The 20,692-nt window shown below is 45.3% G+C and overlaps 1 protein-coding gene across 10 annotated transcripts in view; it reads left to right on the forward strand.

The window, feature by feature from the left end:
- Positions 1-20,692, forward strand: part of EHBP1 (EH domain binding protein 1) — a 334,112-nt gene that overhangs the window by 61,591 nt on the left and 251,829 nt on the right. For all 10 annotated transcript variants that reach the window (XM_090050445.1, XM_090050452.1, XM_090050433.1 and 7 more), the window contains exon 4: positions 4,702-4,797. In XM_090050445.1, coding sequence (XP_089906571.1) covers positions 4,702-4,797 — 96 coding nt within the window. The remainder of the gene's footprint in view (positions 1-4,701; positions 4,798-20,692) is intronic.

The raw sequence follows: 20,692 nt of genomic DNA on the forward strand, positions 1-20,692 counted from the left end.
GGTGTAACCACCCGCAGAAGCAGTATACATGTACACTAGTATCATATTTACTTGAATAGAAGATGACCCTGATTATAAGATGACACTCCAATATTTAGATCCTGTGTGTGTAAAACTGATAAATGTGTTATGATATTTCAGATATAGAATCTAATTATTGGAGAATTGCCTTGAAATTTGTCCCTTTCCCATTGCTGCAGCAGGGAAAGTAAATGGGGGGGGGGGGGGGTCAGGTAGACCCTTTGCCTCTATAAATTCTTCTTCCTGCAGCCCCTTTCCCCTTTCCTTACTGTTAGACCCTGCTTTCCCTGAACACATGGAAGTGATGAACAAATTTGAAAATAATAAACTTGAAATTAAACATGCGCTGTAGCGATTAGCGCACAATACCCATACACTTAATTAATCCGGAATTGATGAATGTTACCTTTTTTGAAACTGCTGCAAGTTTTAGCACAGGTCATCCAGTTCACAGGTGCAGTTTTAAGCAGCACTTTGGCACCTACTTATCTGTAGTACAAGCTATGCATATTAGTCCAAGGACAAAGGCTCATGATTTGCCACATATTTCTGGAGTTGTCAACCAGAGGTATGTGTACCCCTGGGGTACTTAGGACAGCCCCAGGGGATATGTGTGGCTGCACGGGGAAGCGGCGTGTGGTGGTGGCATGGAGTGGTGAATGGCGGCAGTGACCGCCGCGTGCAAGCTCCCTGCCCCCCTGCTGCCACCATTCACCACTCTGCGCTGCACCCGCGTGCCACTTCCACACACCCGCACCGCCACCATTCACCACTCCTCATTGCCAGCTTTGCATCCGGTCAGCCATCAGCACAGCTTGCTGGCTGGCCGTCAGCCCTCCTCCCCACTCCCCAGGCTGGAAGGGGGTACACTACAAAAAGTGTATGCACCAGAAGGGGTGCACTCCTTTAAAAAGGTCAAAAATGCCAGATATAGTTCATTGAGCTAGTCCTCATCAGTCAACAGCATTTCATGCCATGGTGATCTCACAGCTCAGCATTGTTTAGTTTTTGTGTGCACTCCAGATAGCCACCACAAAGGATCTGTATCAGGGATTGGCAACCTCTGGCATGCATGTCAATTAGTGGCACACAGAGATATTTTCCCCAGCATGTCAGGAAGCATGCAAAGAAATTGCATAAAATTCTGTTTTATGTTACTACTGTGGACTCTCCTGAGCAGTCGCAGGTCCCAGCGCTGCAGCAGGCACTGGGGACAGAGTCAGGAGAACACAGACAGGGATGCAATCTGTTCCATTGACCGTGGGAGCTTGAGGGAGGTGGGGGGTGGTCAGGCCTGGGGCTTGGGCAGGCACTGTGCAGGGCAGCTGCGCTGGAGGCTTCCAGCAGGTGGGTGAGCCCTGGGTCCAGCCAGGGTTAGGGGCAGATGGACACCTTGTCCCATCCTGGTGTGGGCAGAATTGGGGTGCCGGGTGCTGGGGCTGGGCACTTGGAGCTGGGGCCAGGCAGCATGGATTGAAGCAGTCATGGGGGAAGGCACTGTGGCACCCAGCTGTGCCCTTATGAAGGCAAGGGCTGGGCGGAAGTGGGGGCCGCTCCAGGCCTCCATAGGCTCAGGGCGTGGTGGGTGGGTGTGCTTCATGGCATTTGAGGTGGAGCCTGACCCAGCTCGCACAGCTCTGCAGGGATAGGGTGCAGCTGCCCTGCCTACAAGAGGGCACTGCCAGGCTGGGACAGGACACCAGGCTTGGGGGGGTGCTTCTGGTCTCCCTGTGCATTGGGCACAGCGTGAGCAAGGTGGAGTCACCCCCAGCGCAAGGGCCTGGCTGTGGGAGCTCCCAGGAACAGCCACCACAGCTGCTCTGGCCTACTCAGGGCTCAGCCTTGTCTACCCGCAGCTCCGCTCAAGGGGCTGGAGTTGGCACAGGTGCTGTGCAGAGTCGCTGGACTGCAGTCTCCTGGCCAGCTCGGCCCCAACTGCCACCTGCAGTGGATGTTCCCAGAGCCCAGGGGGCTCCCATTGTGGCCCAGGGGACTCTGCCCTGTGCATGCTGTGTCCAGCGCATACAGAGGCCAAGCTAGAAGCCCCCTGAGCCTGGTGTCCTGCCCTGGCCGGGCAGGGCGGCTGCGCCTCATCCCCACGAAGCTGCATGCGCTGTGCTGGGCCAGGCCCCACCTTGGGTGCCACTGGATGCCTCTGCCCACCTGCTGCAGCCTGAGTCTGAAGAGCCCTGGGGCAGCCCCTGTTCTCCTCTGGCTGCCGCCTTCCCAAGGGCCCAGCTGCTTCAGCCTGCCCATAGCACCTCCTCCCATGCCTGCTTCTCCCTGTGCCACCCAACCCCAGCGGCAGACATCCCAGTGCTGGCCCTGCCCACATGGGATGAGGCATCCGTCTGCCTGAGCCCTGGCTGGCCCCTTCCTCCCAGCCCTGGGTCCAGGCTCCTCCTGCTCTGGGTCCCTCAGGGAGGCCTGAGCAGCGGCTGCTGCTGAGGTGTCGCTGCCTCCCTCTGCCGGACGCTGCCCTGGACCAGCAGGCCCAAGCCACAGCTGGTAGTGGTGGGAGACGTGGGCAGCAAGGGACACATCCTCTTTCTTTTTCCTTTTTTTCCTCTCTCTTTTTGTCTCCTCTTTTTCTCTTTCTCTCTCTTCTTTTTTTCCTCTCCTTTTTTCTTTCTCGTTTCTCCCTCCTTTCTCGTCTCTTTTTTCTATCTTTTTCTCTCACCCCATTTTTGTCTCCTTTTGCTTTTTTCTTTCTTTTCTTTTTTCTTTACCTCTTTCTCTTTTTTCTCTCCTCTCCTTTTTCACTTTTTTCTTTTTCTCTTTTTTTACTGTTTTCCTTTCTTTATCTCTCCTCTTTTTCTCTTCTTTTTTTCTCTCTCTCATTGCAACACAATTAACAAAAAAAAATACACAAAAACAAAGGTAGTATCTGAAGTTTTATTTAATGTCATCAGGTTTTGAATTTTTAGAAAACCTGGTATTGACCCTTAAAAAGCAATGTTTATGATTATTAACTATATTAATATGCAGTATGTTCTGCCATGTATCCCCTGCTCTGGTTTTCTTTCGGTGGCATGCCAGCACTCTGGCACCTTACAAGGTATATATTGTGGGAGGTTTTGGCAATGCGGCCAAAAACGTTGCCTATCCCTAATCTATGTGCTAGTTAGCCCCCTGCTTACAACTGGAACTTGGTGTTCATGTCATGAGTCCTATGATGCTCAAAAAATGTATATGCAGAAGACCAGGGCAACTTGGTCTGGTCCCACCTCATGGAGGGTGGGGCCACACTAATATATGCCAGGTTCAGAGAGGGGGTTGACAGAGGGATTCTGGGTGAACTGGTTGGGGCCTGTTTGGGGATGTTTGCCAGGCATTTAAGGTTGGTGAAGAAATGGGAATAATTGATAATAGGAAAGAAAGGTGTAGCTCAGCTGTGGGAGTGAAGAAGTTGTCAAAATGTATGCAGTTTACCTTGACTTGAGAGAGTTGGTGACCGAGACTGTGCTTAATAGGTCCCACCATACATCTTTTTCAGATGCGCTACACTAATCTATCCTTGTGGTAGGTTCCCATCTGCCTGTTTGCCCAATGTAGGCCATGTGTTTTGTAGTCATGCTGTGTCAGCTGCATTTAATCTACTTCATAGTTGGTTTCCATTGCTGGTACTTTTGGCAGCAGTCTGATTATAGACAGTGTATTTAGTGAGATTTTCTTATGTGATTATAAGGTGGCAGGCTCCTTCCCCCAGGCTAATTGGGCGGGGGGTGGGGAGTTTTTTCACGTATTTGAGTAAATACAGATAGTCCTGGGTGGTAGTGCTGGGTGTTGAAAAGAATACTTAAATCAACGATCTGCTCAGTACATTTAATTCCCGTTAGCAATGCCTATGTTGTAAATTTTTCTCAAAATGGAAATAACGGATGTTTAAGAATGGCCGTGCTGCTCAGCAGTTGCTCTTATTAGCATCTGTCCCTCACTTGCATTTCCAGTTACCTAAAGTTTTCCTCCTCACTGACCAGATTCTGATGCTTATGTTTCACAGGATTCCCTGTTTTAATGCCAGATATGTGGCTGCCCATGTATTGGAATGTTTATTCAAGTTTTTAGAGATGGGGTCTGTGTACACAAGAAATAGTTGTTCCAGGACAGTGCCACAGTAGACACTTAGGAATAAGTGACCCTGCTCCTCAGAATAGATTAAAATAATCTGGACTAAAGCATTTTTATCCAGAATAAGACTGTTTGTACATTGTTATTGAGGAATAATTGTTGCATTTTAAATTTGCACCTGTTCACAGTCCAAATTTTTGTTTAAATGCAGACAAGATCCAAGTCTTTTACCAGGTTTCTAATGAGTAGCCACTTCTAATAATTTCCACTATCTAGATATGTTAAGAAATCTCTGTTCCCTGTTTTTATGGACTTGATCCTTCAAGATGCTGAGCTTTCTGGTCTTCAGCTAAGCACTGTGTTTAAATACTTTGTGGGTTCAGGGCCAGAGCATTGTGTGGGACTGAGTCTTGTCTGAGTCCATAACTTCCATTAGTATTGCAAATTTACTTCCTTCTGTTCTTAATTGTGCCTTGTATTGTGTTTAACAGAATCATAGTTTTACGAACACTGTCTTTTTGGAGCTAATGAGCAGTACGTATACATATGCATCGTAACACAAGCCTTTTTATAATGGAGTGTGACAGCTTGTTTCTTATCTTCCTTCAGACTCATAGTTGGCAACCTGGAATCAAAAATCCATACCGGGGTGTGGTGGTATGGCCTGTTCCAGAAAACATTGAAATCACTGTGACGCTTTTTAAGGTGAGTTTTTAATGTTTAATTTTAAAATCTGAAGACTTATAAAAAGCAGCCCTTTCTTTCAGACTGTCTTTACCTATGGCCTGCAGTTCTTGTTCAGTTGATATCCACATAACTACTAGCTCACAGGTTAGGGGTAGGGGAAGAGGCTGTAAAACTGAGAAAATTATGGCCCCTGCAAATGTTTACCCTTGTGTTTAGCTAAAGCACTCAAATATTCCTTTTGAATTCATTGGGGCCAGTCATTTACATAAAGTTAAGTGCACACAAAATGCTTGCTGGATTGGGGCCTGTTAATTTTGCATGTGCTGTAATAAATTGAAGCCTTTTTTCCCTAAGTTATAGAAGTTGAAATATAGCCATGCCTTGATTGAGTTGAAGCCTTTTTTCCCTAAGTTATAGAAGTCGAAATATAGCCATGCCTTGATTGAGTTGTGTGCTGTTGTAGTACACTTGTCATATTAGGGTGACATCACATTCAGTTTAATGCTTACTAAGTAGTTAAAGTGCAAGTGTTGGTTTCAGGTAAGGGTTTTTCCTAACAGGTACTAATTTTGATTGATAATTACATTCCAATAATTTTCAGCTGTTGCAAGTAAATGTGTGACACCACCCTAACAGGTACAAACTTTAAGACATCATAGCAGTCTAACGATTTGCAACTGTTAGGAGTGAACATGTGATCGGGCCCTTACATTCACTTGGAGAAAAAATCCAGCTCTGGATTTTACCATATGTCAAGTATGTTACAGAAATGTTATGGTATTTAAATAATTGCTACCTTTTAGAATTTCTGGGGCACATGATTTATGAGGAGAGGCTAAGAGAGCTGAGCTTATTTAGTCTGCAGAAGAGAAGACTGGGGGTGGGGAGGATTTGATTGCAGCCTTTAACTACCTGAAGGGTGGTTATAGAGAGGATGGAGCTAGACTCTTCTCAGTGGTGACAGATGACAGATCAAGGAGCAACGGTCTCAAGTTGCAGCAAGGGAAGTTTAGGTTGGATGTTAGGAAAAACTTTCTCACTAGGAGGGTGATGAAGCACTGGAACGGATTACCTAGAGAGGAGGTGGAATCTCCATCCTGGAGGTTTTCAAGGCCTGGCTCAACAAAGTCCTGGCTGGAATGATCTAGTTAGATAGTCCTGCTTTGAGCAGGGGTTTGGACTTGATGACTTCCTGAGGTCCCTTACAACCCGAATTTTCTATCTAGAGCCACTCCTCACTGCAAAAGCTGTAACTTTGCTACAATATATGATATAACACTTGTTATCTTCCTTGAAGGCATAGATGTTCAAGTTTCAAGTGCATTTAACATGTGCTAAGTGCCCCACATGACGTGGCCCTAATATATTACTAAGCCCTGCATTTTTTTGTTCCTGTGAGATTGTCTTGAAGGGAAGTATCTTCTTGTTGCCTGTTTTATTACAGGGCATGTAGACACCTTTCCCATAAAGGGGGTTGGAGAGAAGCAGGGAGCAAAAGGAGCCCAGCAAATCTGTTCACCGCTCTCCTCCACTCTCGTGAAAAATGAGCCTGCTTCTACCTCTGCCCCCTGTACCCCTGCAGTATCTGACCTGGGTAGGAGGAGGGGGAGTTGGGTGTATAATTCATTTCTGGGCTTGGGAATGGGCACAGAGGTAATTTATTGTAATATTTGGGTTTAGGGAAAAGCTGGAAATTTCCCAATATTGGGCATCATAATACATGAAAATGTGTAATTTGCTCTCAGCTTAGTCCTCCAGCAAGACCTTGGACAGCAGGGGCAGAAATCGCAGTTTGATAAGTTTCATGGAGTTGGCACCACTGTCCCTGACACACTCTGGGCTACGAACGCCAGGAAATTTCGAAAGGAAATAACTTCCCCAAGGACTGTGTGGTTATAGAAAAATGAGAGAAACAAGTGTCACACAGCAGTAATCCTTTTTGACAGTTAAGGAGCAGATTAATTGATAAGGCAGTTGTGTTTATATCCTCAGCTGGAAGGCTGGAAGCTACAACTATTAAAGTGCTAAGGGTCAGAGTAACTTTGGATGTCTTCACAATTCTAGAGCAGTGGTGAAAGATTCCTTTGAAGGAATCAGATGTGAAGGTGTGTCTCTGATGTAGATTTAGCACTTAGGAACAAGTACATTTAGTGGCCTTGTCTCCTAACAATCAATCAAATAAATAAATAAATCAAAAAATTTACAGGCAAGCTGCTGGCTTTTTATCCATGCTGGCAAAGTATACTGATGGAGCACATTGCTCTGACAGAGTATTCTAAGAATCAAAGATAATGAATTCGCACAGTGGTGCTGTTTGTTAAGCAACAATCTGAAATAGTAGTGCAAGAAGAGTAGACTCCAAAATAGACCGCTGTGTGTTTGGGGAAATGATATGGACTCTAGTGTCTCTGAATTTGTAAGTGGCTGTTGAAATGTGTTGCTGGTAGGATTAGGAGATAAATCTAGGCTTTGAGTACTGATGAGAATGTTAAGAATATCCTCTTCAGTAGTCACCAGTAGATACTTGAGAACTAACCAGTAAAGCACATGTCAGTAGACAGGATATACTGTGTTATTTAAACATCCCTAGTTTGTACTATTAACTTATTTCTAGCACTGTCTTCATATTTCATACATGTGCAGCACTAAGTACTGGAGAGGTTATATTCCAGACAGACAACTCTCACTTTCAAAAATAATCCATTCAATTAATTTTGAATTAATATAAAACTTTATAGTGCCCTGAATCATTTAAGAAAAACCTTGAACACTGAAATATAAATTTACTCAGTCTTTCTCAGCTGTTTCCAGTTCTTGTCCAACTAGCTAGTTTAAAGCGTTAATTCATAAAAAGTTGTTACTGTTCGAAAAGTTTCACTTCTTACTCTTTAATATACTCTACAATTCTATCTTGGTTATGTCTTGAAATTCTCAACCAGAATTGGAAAATAGAAGCATTGTAAAGTAATAAACTATTGTGTGATTTGTAATCTATATATATAAAATGAAGTGTATGTATGTACGTTCACTTATAACTTGAGAATGGCTGGTCCTATCTACTCTAAACCTTCCAAAATCACTGAATACCACCCAAGGAAAATTATAGATGGGTTATTTTTCCCTTGACCCTTTTTGGGAGCGTCCATTGACTGGGATTACTTTGCTTCTCAGATAACAAATTGGTACCACTCCATTTTGGATGCAGTGAATTCGGTTCAATTGTCATTATTATGTTGACACTTGCCTTTTTCTTCGCTCCATGTTAAATATTAAATGTTAAATATGTTGTACTGTGTTCTTTAAAAATAAACAATATTTTTCATCTAAATGTGTTGTACTAAGTTCTTTGACAATAAACAAACACTGCAATTACAGAAATAACAACCCGGGTAAAGAAAGGGTACTTCAGGTTGTTTCTTATAACTAACCACAAATGTAGGAAATGCCACTTATGTTTCTATTGTGTTTCTGGGTTGTACTCCAGAAGTTTGTTTTTAGAAGCACTATGTAAAATACAGGTTTAACTTGAGAGGAGCAGTGTGAAAGAGAGCTATGTAAAACAAGAAATGTTTAGTGTTAGATAAACCAATAGCTTTCAGCAAGTCTGCATGAATGTACAGGCAACCTCCGCTTAATGTGGTTTTGCTTAGTGCTATTTCTCTATAACACTCATTTTAAATTGATACCTGATTTCACTTAGCAAGTTTTATTATAATGCTTGAGGTTGCCATCTTAGGTCATTAAAAACAACTGCAGTCTGACATCTTGGGTTGTCAGATATTTTGGTTTCACTTAACATTTGTTTTTTCAGGAACCAATTAAGAGCGCTAACCGGGGGTTGTCTTGTACGGTGAGGATTTACTATTGTGTAACCATCTTCAGGTTCAGGTGGGGAAAAAATTCCCATGCTTTCAGGTGAGACAGCAACTTCACATCATGTTCCATCTGCAGAACATTGAAGTGGCACTTCCGCTGCTTTTAGGTATCTAAGTCACTAAGTGCACCCATATTCTACCTTCCTTAACAGCCACAAAAATGCCTAGGTTTGTTATGCATCTCCATTTTGGCTGGTGAAGATTCCCTGATGAGGAATTTGAGCTACTTTTAATGTTTAGAAGCAATCCAGAATGATGTCCTGAATGTGGCTGAGATGCAGATACAGCTTGATTCAGCTATGGCCTGATATTCCAACATAAACCCTATCTGAGTCTTTATACATGGAGACAAACAATGTGCCTCCTCATAGCTCTATACAATTGCTTGACAGAGGAGTAGGACAAGGAGGAAACATCCATGTTTTCTCTGGTAGGCTAGTGGTTAAGGGACTTGCCTAGGAAGTGCTCCTGTTGCATCAACAGTTTATTACTTCTTACGATTTGTTCAGTGGCATCCACTGGAGTGAAGAACTTTAAGTGATATGCATAGCTAAGAATAAACAAACTCATAAGAGGAGATTTTCAAAGGAATAAAGGGAGTGTGGATTAAACACTTGATTTTTTTTTTTTTTTAATTTGGAAATAATCCCAATTGACAATCTAGACTACAGACCACCAGACCCAATGTCATCTTTCTCAATCAAAACCTAAATAAAGAGATGAACTTTACACCTTGATCCAAGTGTATTACACATGCTATTAATCAACAAATACTTTTATTGTCTTTGACTCTTCACTACCTCAGCAATTATACACCGCATACTAAATCCGCTGGTTTAGAATGTCTAGCCACTTTACAACTCTGTACTGATGTGGTTACCATGTGCCAAGTTTTTACCTCTCTTCCTATTATATCACGGCATTGGAATTTCTTAATACCCCTGCCCCAAGCTAGTATAGGCAGTGGGTGTCTATACATGTGCTCCAGGGTGGGGCATTTAATTAGAGCTGCTGTAATTAAAGCATTGTCAGCATCGTGTGCATTCAGCATCCTGTGCTTTGTAATGGCAGGGGGGGCACTTTAACTAAAGCTCGTTTGACCTTCAGTTAAAGCACCCCTGCTGCCATTTTGAAACACGGGGATGCTGAATACACGTGACACAGGCTGCTGGAGCATGCTAATTAATGCACTCTAGCAGCGTGTTGGAGCAGAGCTCTGTCACATGTATAGGTGCCCCATGTTACTAACTGCATGTCTTCGACTGTGTCAACATATACCACCTATGTACCATATAACTACCAAGCACAGGTTCCTGTATGCCCGTCCAGCTGTACAAGGTCATGTGAATAACTAAGATTCTGAATGTTCACTACTAAAGTTTTAAAACTGATTTTGCTTACCATACCCTTAACTAGTGTTTTCTGTCCAGCCCAGAGGATGTCACCGTTTAAGTGCTTTTACTGCAATTGAGGCTGCTGGAGTATACAGAGGTTCTGCTACACTATAGTAGTAAGTGATGTGCGGAAGTATGGGTTGGGAGTTGTCCTTGAACTGAAATGAACTAGATTGGGTACAGTTTTAGACCTCACAATTCATCTTTTAAAATTAGGATATCAGTATAAATTTGAAGCCAGTTAGGAACTTTCAGTCAGGAAATGTGGCAGGAGGAGAAGTGTCATTATAAGTTTATGACAAGTGTCCATTGAGGAAACCTATAGCACTGAAGTAAAAACACATGCTAATTAGTTTAAAAAAACCCCCAGAGGGGCATGGGGTTGCCTTCCTTCAGATTCCTTTGTATTTTCCACTGCACAAACTAGGCATGAGGATTTTCCTATTTTATTAGACAATCAAGTCTCAGATGTACACCTAGCAAAGTTGGTGTGCTTCAAGACTTGCCCTACAGGTGATACTGTGATCTTAGATCAGGGCTGTCCACTTTATAAGTGGCCAGGGGCTGCATGCCTCTCAGGGGCCCCACCAGCAGAGGCCATGAGTCCCAGGGGCTGCATATCCCCATACAGCTCCGTCCAGCCCCCCACTGCTGCACTGTACACCTGTGCATCCCATGTTGTTGCTTCCCACAGCTGCTCTCCATGCCTCCCTACTGCACTCAGGCACCCCTCTGTTGCTGCTCCCCATACCCCCCTGCTTCCATAGGTGCCCAGGTATTCCCCCCCACCCTGCTGAACTCTGCACCCCTCCACAGTTGCACCCTGCACCTCCCCACTGCACCATGCATCTCTCCCTGCTGTTCTCTGTGCCTCCCCACTGGTCTCCATGCCCCACATGAGCTGCTGCAGCCTGTTCTTTTGCAGCATTGCGTGCTCAAGCACTCTCCCCACTCCCTTGTTGTACTGAGTACTTAGATACCAGAACTCACCCTTCACTTTCTGTCTACTAGCTCACCTGCTGTACCATGCCACTCAGGCACCCTGGGCTGTGGGCTCCCCAGCTCTGAAGACTGCTGTACTCCACTTCTTGAGGTAGGGGCAGGGAGAGGGAGCCTTGAGCCCCCAACTGCTGCTTCAGCTGGAGTAATGGGGGGAGCAGCGGCTGGCTGGATGCCTGGAGCTACAGTTTAACCCCTTGTGATCTGCCAGTTGGAAAGCCTTGGTTTGAGATAAATAGCCTCTGGACTGTAATTTGGAGGCCCCTTGGCAGGCCCCCTCTGAGCATGTGACAGTACTGTAATCCACCATTTAAATTAGTTTAACTTCTCTTGACTTGTATTCCTCCCACTCCTGACTCCTCAGAGTGAAAAGGAGGGTGCTAAGATCTTATTTTAATTATAAACCATATAATTTGACACCATTTTGTTACGCTGATAAGTAGTTCAGAGAATTATGGCAGCAGTACCATCAAGCTACAGCCCTGTCTCCACCTCAACTCCCCCCCCCCAGTCAATAGTTAATAGTTAATAGTGAGAAAGGAGGGAATATAGGGGGATAAGCTTTCATAGGATTTCCCTTTCTCCTCTCATTCATTTAATTTTGAATAAGGATTGACTATAAGAAGAAAACTGACACTTTAAGATGCTGGTAGTGGAATTAATTTACAGGATTGTTGCTGTTTGGCAGTCCAGACTTCCTGTGCTCCTGGATTCCTGTGCATTGAGCTCACAGGGTCCATGGCGGCCTTGGAGTCCAGGGAACTAGAACCAGTCTTTTTTTTTTTTTTTTTTTTAATTCCATTTTGGTCAATCTTAAATGGACTTTTCAGTGATTTCACTCAGGAAAAATACTGTCTTGCAGAAATGTGAAATATGCCATGGTAAAAATTCTTGTTCGTATTAGTATTTGTATCCTGCAATCAGATCACTTTGCAACTTTCTTTTTATAAGCTAAGCATATTATGCTTTTAAAATCTTTTAGTGTTAGGTATTTCCTCCAGCCCTAAAATCAATTTTTGGCTTTTCTTCAGCTTTCCAGTGTCCTTTTTAAAATGTTGACATCAAAACTAGACACAGTGTTCCAATATTGTTTGCTGTGTACACTGGTAAAATCAGTTTCTTACTTCTCCTCACTGCAAGAAATGTTCCTAGCTCTTTGTTATGGAGGTTGAAACCACATACCACCATATATCTTCCCAGTTGCTACCTCAAAATAGGTCCTATGTGGAGGGAACTAGCAGCAGAATGTTCAACTGGGCTGTAGCTCAAAGTGCTTTTAAATCAAGGTAAAAGGCTGCCTTTCTTTCCCAACATATGGTGTTCCAAGCATAAGCACCAACTTCTATTTTTGCCAGGGGGCACTAAGATGATGCCCCCCCCCGACACACACACTTGCTCCCTGCAGCACAGCTGGAGTGGAGCCAGGGCAGGTGGGGGGAGGTGTATGTGGGCTTCACTTAGGGCTCCCCACCCTGCTGACTTCCTTCCAGGAGCCCTATACCAGCTGTGCCACTATGATGAGGTGCCCCTTGCCCACCCAGCAGCAGTGGAGGACACAACTCCATGGCACTGCCCCTGCAGCTCCTGGGGGGAAAGCAGCAGGGCGGGGAGTTCATGCACTGCCCTGGCTGGGCAGCACCCCAACCCCAACCTCTGCCCTTTTCCCCTTCCTCACCATAGAGGCCTTAATCTGCCCCCACCTCCCCCCCAGCAGACAGCTGAGGCAGCTGCTCTCCATTGCTGTCTGGGGCTGTATTCCTGGTCATGCTCATGTGTGCGCATGCACATATGCACGTGGCGCTTCTGTTTCCCACCACCCTTTGCAGGCTGAAACTCTTCCAGCCTGCAAGAGGAGAGTTTTCCTACATTTTTCCACAGTGAATGGAAAACACAGATCCCTGCACAATACTGGGAATCTGAGACAAATGCTGTTTCAGAGTTGCACAGTCTGGGACTGGAGCTTCATATTCCCATTTTGGGACTGTCCTGCCCAATTAGGGATGCGTAGTCATCCTACCCTCTTCTTGAGCGGGACCAGAGCCCTCAGACCCCTGCGTACTTGGCACCTGTGGATAGTAAGATGCTATAAGAAAATATGTGGTTGTAATCTAACATAGGACTAACATGGTTAAGGTGTGTTAGCTCCTCTAGCCAACAGCACCCCAAGGAATGATGTGACTAGTATAACGTATGAATACATTTGAGTCCTCAGCTTAAATGTTTACAGCTAGGTTGAATGAAAGCAGCCTTTGGCAGAAGTCCAAAATGGACTTAAAATTCCTTCCTCCAGAACCTTACAAGATGCCCTAATTGTTCTGCCAGTGCACCCCTAGAGAGCTTTAAATTTCCCCTTTTTAGCTTAGTCCTAAAATACTATGCATGTGAAACACAGGGAGCAACTAATGCCAGGGACAGAGTGCAAAGAGAGAGGGACTGTGCAACGCTAGAATGTAAAGTACAGCAAGAAGCATCATGTACACCATCAATGAAATTTAAAGCACCTACAACAGTGGTGCCTGACCTTTTTGCCTGACAGGCTGGATCTGGCCCCAGGGACAAGAATGACAGGTACCATTCAGCCATGTGGGGCGGGGGGACACAGGCTGGCCCTACTATGGCCCTGAAGGGGAATGGAGCTTGACCTGGCCCCAAGGGCAGTAGGGGGTGTGGCCCAGCTTCAGCCCAGCCCCAAGGGGGCATGGCCTGGCCCTAACCTGGCCCCATTAGGGAGAAGGGAGTGTGGCCTGGCCCTGATCCGGAAGTGGTGGGGAGGTGATATGGATTGGTCCAGCGGGGGAAAGAAGCATGCATGGGGCTTAGGGCATAGGAATTTGGCAGGGGGAATGTGGCCATATTAATGGGTGCCACTCCCCTTCTGACAAATTTCCAGACCTATGGGGATTCCCAAGGGCCAGATGAGATGGCTCCATGGGCCACATTTGCCCCATGGGCAGAGGTTGAGCACCCCTGACCTACAACATTACCATTCAAACCAAGCTATTTATTGGGACCTTGAACGATAGTTTTACAGAGATCTTCCATTCAGTCTATTACTATTAATTAACAGTATTCTCTGGTGGAGATTTAGGTTTGCCCTTCACAGCTTTATCTTCACTGGTAAAAAGATGGCTTCTCATTAGCTAATAAAGGCTCGATAGTCTCTCTGTGGGTGCAAACAGATGTCGCGCTTGTGCTTAATTTTTTTATGGCTGCACAACTTGCAAGCAGGCAGACATTCTAGCCCTTTGTTGTGTTCTAGGTGTCCAAGAACGTTTCTGTGACCAAAGCTAGTCATGGTTTGTGATGCCTTATAGACATCTGTTTACATGTTGCATGCTTGCAACCCCCGCTTCTCTCTGCCCATCAGCAGTGAAGATTGGGGCTGCCTGAAGAACAGCCCTTTTGACCAGTCAGTGCCGAGGGGCAGGACTGCCACTGGGGCCCCTCAGCCAATCAGTGTTGGGGGTCTCACCATAGAAAAAAGCCAAGTTTTGTGTGTTTTTATCAGGGATTTTTTTTATCATGGAAGAGTAGGATCCCTGGAATAAAAATCATAAAATCAGGTCTTGAAAAGTGTACTTATTACTTTCCATTGTGAATCTCTGCCATTCCCAAGTTTGTAGGAGACTAATGCTGTAAGCTTCTACAAAATCTGTTCTTTTTAAATAATTATTTTCCCTGGCCCACATATTTCATAAGGAAATAATCTGATCGTGGATTGAATCTGAAGTGTAGAGCTGTATTCTAAGACTGTAGACAGAGTGCTTTAGTGCTTCTGTTTCAGTCCAGAGCTTTCCCAAATTCAGCAGAATAAAAACTGGTAAGAGCCATCTCCAGTTTTTCTAGGCAGCTTCATAAGACCGCTGTGAGCAGCAGTAAAAGGCAAGAATTGCATTGAATTTCCAATCTTTTGCATCTTAAAAAAAAGGTTTGCACAAACCATCTGGAGGCAGATGCTAGAATTATTTCCAGTGTAGGAAGTCCCAAATGCTGATGTGGAGTAGCCCCCCTTAACTTCCAGGATCCAGGAAATTGCATAATGGGAAATGGGTGAAGGTAAATCCTATGACAGGGATCTAATTCTCATCTGAACTCTGATTGTAATGGGCTGGGTGGTCAGGAAGGAGTGGGTCACAGGCAGACAGGGCGCTTCAGCTGGGGGAGGTAGGGAAGTTGCAGAAGGAGGACAGCAGATCAGAGAGAAGGGGTGTCTGGAGGCCATTAGGAGGCTTTCCATTGTTATGGAAAGTAGTTAGCAGAGTGTTACTTGGCTCTATAATCTAGGCTTTAAGCGTAGTACCTGAAGCAATTACAGCATTTGCCTGAGCTTAGGGAAGCTTGGCCTGATGAGGAACTCTTTTAGCAGGTAGGCTGATATATCACAGCACTCTTGTGACCCAGAGTTATACTTCTGTAGGCCCTTTAATAAGAAAACTGCCATTGAGGGCTAAGAAAGATGATGTTCCTTGAGAAGATTTCCAGGCTGTTAAGGGTCCCATTTTATTCCTAGCAGGCTGAGAGAGGTCTTGATTTTTCACCTAAGCACTGGACATTAGTGCCATCTTTCACGTTAGAGTTCTAGCTATTTTGTCTGTGTCTGGGAACTATTGGGGTATCACCCTCCTTTCCACAACAGGGAAGATCCTTGCCCATACCCTACTGACCTGTCTTCTACCTTTTGCTGAGGAAATCCTGCTGGAATCTTAGTGTGGTTTCACACCCATACTATGGTGCAACTGACATGATTTTTGTTGCCCACCAGGTCCAATAAAAGTGTCCTGAACAACAACAGGACTTATATATGGCCTTCATTGACCTTACTGAGGCCTTTGATTCCATCAATCATGAAGCCTTATTCAAAGTAATGGGCAGATTTGAATATCCTGAAAAGTAAAGCAAGGTCTGAGACTTCTTCATGACCAGATGACTGTTGCCATTCTGTGTAGCAGATCAGAGACAGATCCATTTGTCATCCATACTGGGGTCAAGCAGAGATGTCTCATTGCCCCAACTCTGTTCTCCATTTTTTTAACAGTCATCTTGGTTCTTATTAAGGACTGCCTTCCTTCTGGAATTGACAGAATACTGAATGGATGGAGGGCTCTTCAATCTGGGATCTGTTCACCTGAAGACTAAAGTACTTAAGACAACCATCCTGGACCTTCAATATGCCATTGACTATGCCATCCTTATGAACACTGAGGAAAACCTTCAGACTGCACTGGATCTTTTTGGAGAAACCTACTGAACTTTGGGCCTCTCTATCAACATCAAGAAGACCGAAGTGCTCTATCAGCCTGCCCTGGGCCATGAATGAGACCCCCTCCCCTCCAAATCACCATAAAGGGAAAGACTCTGGAGGTAGTCAAGCCCTCCCCCTACCTCTGTAACCACTTCTCTCAGAAAGTGAACATCAATGAGGAGATCTAGCACAGGATGTGATGTGCAAGTGCCTCCTTTGGGAAATTGCTTCATTGTGTCTTTATTCATTGTGATCTCTGGAAAGCCACCAAGATCCAGGTCTATAATGCAGTCATCATCCTTACTCTCCTCCATGGATATGAAACATGGATGACCTACCATCATTATCTGAAGAACCTGGGGAGATATCACCAGTGATGCCTCTGGAAATTTTTTGCATCAAATCAGAAGATTGGTGCACAAACATCAGCCTCCTTGCTGAAGTCAGTGTTATCGGCATTGAGTTCATGACCCTCAAGCACCAACATCACTGAACTGTGTGCTGATGCTCGACTCCCGGCTTCCAAAACAAATGCTCTACTCCCAGCTTAGTAATGGCCTAAGATCTCATGTTAGTCAGAGGAAATGCTACAAGGACACATTGAAGGCATACCTCAAGAAAAAGGACGCCAACATCAAGAGCTGGGAGGAACTGCCTGCTGAACAGCTCCAGTGACACTGCAGCCTCAACCAGGCAGCAGCCCATTTTGAGCTAAAGCAGAGAAGAGAGAATAAAGAAAGGAAAAGGAGAGAAATTCTAGCCTACAGCTTATACTCCCCTGCAGAAAGTCCTGCAACTTCTGTTGATGGCTTTATGGCTCAACAGTTGATCTCTTAAGTCACTTCAAGAGCCTCAATGAACCGTGGTAGAGATCATCCTCGAATTGAGGGATTGCCAACAACAACGGCAATTTTCTCCATCAGCTTTTCAAGACTGCTATATAGTGGAAGTAATGAAGGATGCAGATGAGTTTGTTAGTTAGTAGCAATGTGGTATGGTGGGTAGAGATGGAAAAGAGAAAAGAAGTGGGAGAAACAAGCTCACACTTCGAGGATAACCTCAAAGTGCTGATATTTTACGTAATAAAACAAGTTCTGAAAAGGAAGAAGGGTAATTTGCAAAAGCTGAAGTGAAACTAGACAGCTGCCCTTCAGTCCATTTACTCAGTGCTCACCGTTTCCAGTTCAAAGTGAAGCCACAATCAATATGGAGCAAAGAATGTAATTCTGTATCCAGACCATGTTGGTGAACAGAATGAATCATTGTTGAAAACACCTGGCTCTTCCCATTCTTCTATTCATTGATGGCTGTTGTAGAATTATGTGACAGGAATGTTGTGAGCAGATTTCAGATTTAGAGGGATGTTAAAGCTGCATAATGTCAACTTTAATCCATGTGCTTGGGTGCTTCTTTAAGCAAAAATTTAAGCATAACATGCTTTTGTGGCAAGTGTAATTTATTTCACTTTCAGACTCATCCAGCTCTATAGTACAAGTCAACTAGATCATAGGCGTGTCACAAACACAGTAATGGTATATTTCCTAGGTCTCTTACAGTTGACAAAGGGAGATGTGGTGTGCCAACTGGATAGATTTTCAGCAGGGTAAAAAAATCTTTTGTGACACTATGACCTCCTCTACACGTTACAGTTATTATGCAATTAGCTGGTTAATTGTGCAGTTAACTGAGACCAGCTACATGTGCAGAGTACCTACTGCATCATAAAAAGGTCCAGCCAGCTATCAAGTTAGATCTTGAAAATGTGTACTAATTTTATTTGCTATCTAGCTTTAATTTGCATGTGTAGCAGGGTCTGCCCTTGCAGCTGGGAACCCCATCAACTGACCAGGCTTCCAGCCACAGGGGTGCAGCATGTGCAGCCGGGGCTGGGAGTTCCACAGCTGAGGAGACTTTCAGCCCCAACACTGCCTGGCAGCTGGGTCTAAGTCTGGGTCCCAACAGCTGCAGAGTCTGGGGGGAGCCAGGCCAGCCCCACAAGGCGAGGGGGCTCTGTTCCACCCCCTCCTCACCGCCCCCCCCAGTGCTGCTCCATGCTGCCCCCTTTCCCATCCCTCTCTGCTGATAGGCTCACCCTGCATGAAAAATTAACCCTTGAGGTAACACAAGTTCCCTAAGGCAGTGTTTCCCAACCTTTTCCAGCCCAAGGCACACTTACATTAATAACATTTTTCCACAACACACCTTTTAAGGCATTCCCCATCCTCATACCTATTGTAGCTCATTGCCATGGCAAAATGCTGCAGTACACCTGTTCATTTCTGATGGCGCATTTTTGTTCCACAGCACACTGGTTGGGAAACACTGCTCTAAGGCACTCTAAAGCAGAACACCTGAACCTAATACCTGATTGGACTAGAATTAATTTTTCATGTGATGGACCATTTTAAAAGCACCCTGCAGCCATGCATGTGTGTTACATCACAGCTGTAGAGCACTTTAGAGGCTGATTGCATGAATAATGTCACACTTCTGTCTGCACCCTTATTAATGGTTTCCCCAAGTTTTGTATGTTTGAGGGCTATTTAAACAAATAGCAACACTTTAAATTTTGGTGGTAAAACATACATATATTGTTTATTAAAGGGAAGGGGGAGAGAAGGAGCATGGGGAGGAAGGGATTGGGGCTGGGGCTGGGACAAGCTGCCCAGCTGGGGTGGCGGGGTGCGGGATGTGGGTGCAGCAGTGCTGGGAGTCAGAGTTCTGCCCTGCTGCCACTTGCCCAGCTGGGGCGGGGGGGAGCGGGGCATGGGATGCAGGCGCCACTTGCTGTAGGTGGAAGGAAGTTAGCAGCAGCAGGGCACAGGCTCCACTCCCAGCGCTACCATGCCTGCATCCCACACTCCCCCCATGCCAGCAGGGCAGAGTCCCCGCTCCCGGTGCTGATGGGGGCATGGTAGTGCTGGGAGCGAGAGCTATGTCCTGCTGCCACCAGAAGCGAGCCATGCTTATATCACACCCCACGCCAGCTGGGCAAGTGGCAGCAGGGCATAGCCCCTGCTCTGAGCACCACCATGCCCACCCTGCTGCGCTGGCTGGCAGGTGGTGGCAGGGCAGAGTCCCCGCTCCCAGTGCTGATGCAGGCATGGTAGTACTGGGAGCACGGACTACGCCATGCTGCTGCCCAGAGCGAGCTGTACCTGCCTCATGCCGGTCCCTCCCCCTCACCTGGCCCCAGCATCCTGGAACTTAAAAAAAAATTTAAACAAATTCCCGGCTCTGGCAGTAGCAATTAGGGAGTCTGAGGGCTCGTGGCAGAACCCCACCGCACAGTGGGGGGCAGTGGGGATTGCGCGCTGTCTGGGACCTAGGGCGGTGCCAGCAATCAGCCAGAGCCTGACAGCACTCAGCCCCAGTGGCCGCAGCTCCCAGACAATGCCCTGATCCCTGCTGCTGCAGCAGTGAGTGTGAGGCTTTTTTTTTTTGAAGTGCCAGGAAGCTGGAGCTGGGCAGGGGATGGGTCATGGCAGGGCAGCCATGGAGGCTTCTCCTGTGGCTCCCCCTGCCCGGGGAGAGGCAGGGACAGCTGGAGGAGTTGCAGGAGAACCTGCAGCCACCTGGCTGTGCCTGCCTCTCCCCGGCGGATCCATATCTCCGAATCAGCGCCTAATCAGCACCAAATCTCTGATTCTGATTCAGCTGAATTGGCTGGAACAATGATTCGAATCAGTGTACTCCAAATCAGCCTAATCCAAATTGAATACTTCACTATTTGCACAGGCCTAATAGTTCAGTGATTCTCAACCAGGGTGCCATGGGAAAATATAATTCACAAGATGAATCCAAAGATTTCAAATAAGACTCCATAGTGTTAAAAACATTCTGATCTTAGGTTTTTTGCAGCAGAAGAATTGCTCTATTTTTCTGTAGTCAGTAATGAGTGAAAGCTAAGATCTGGCATTTTCCAAACAGTGCCTTCAGTTTATTGAAGAGTGCCTTGAGTCTAAAAAGGTTAAGAACTATTGGTGTAGTTGCTACCTGAACTAGAAGTTTGGGCCCTGACTCAAGAAATAGAATGGGTAATCCTTCAAACTCACACTGCTGTTTTTAATAAAGCACAAAACCCAACCAAACAACACAATAGGGTAGACAAAATATTAAAGAGATCAGTCACTTATTTTATTAGGGAATAGCATATTAAAACATAAAATGACTGATGATCTCATTAGATCTCATTACACAGCTTCTATACTTTATCAAAGCAAGCAATTTAAAAAATGGTAATTGTCCCAAGATAAATCATGATAATGATAATTATTAATATCTGGATGGAAGAACTGTTTGGTGTGGAGTGATAGGAGATACATTAAGTCAAAAAGTAATAGTGTCATGTATTTTATCATAGTTCTACAGTGTTGATTAATATGATGTATATAGAGATCAGA

The sequence above is a fragment of the Crocodylus siamensis genome, chromosome 1 (genome assembly GCF_052110815.1).
Source record: "Crocodylus siamensis isolate JL-2025a chromosome 1, ASM5211081v1, whole genome shotgun sequence".
NCBI classification, from domain to species: domain Eukaryota; kingdom Metazoa; phylum Chordata; order Crocodylia; family Crocodylidae; genus Crocodylus; species Crocodylus siamensis.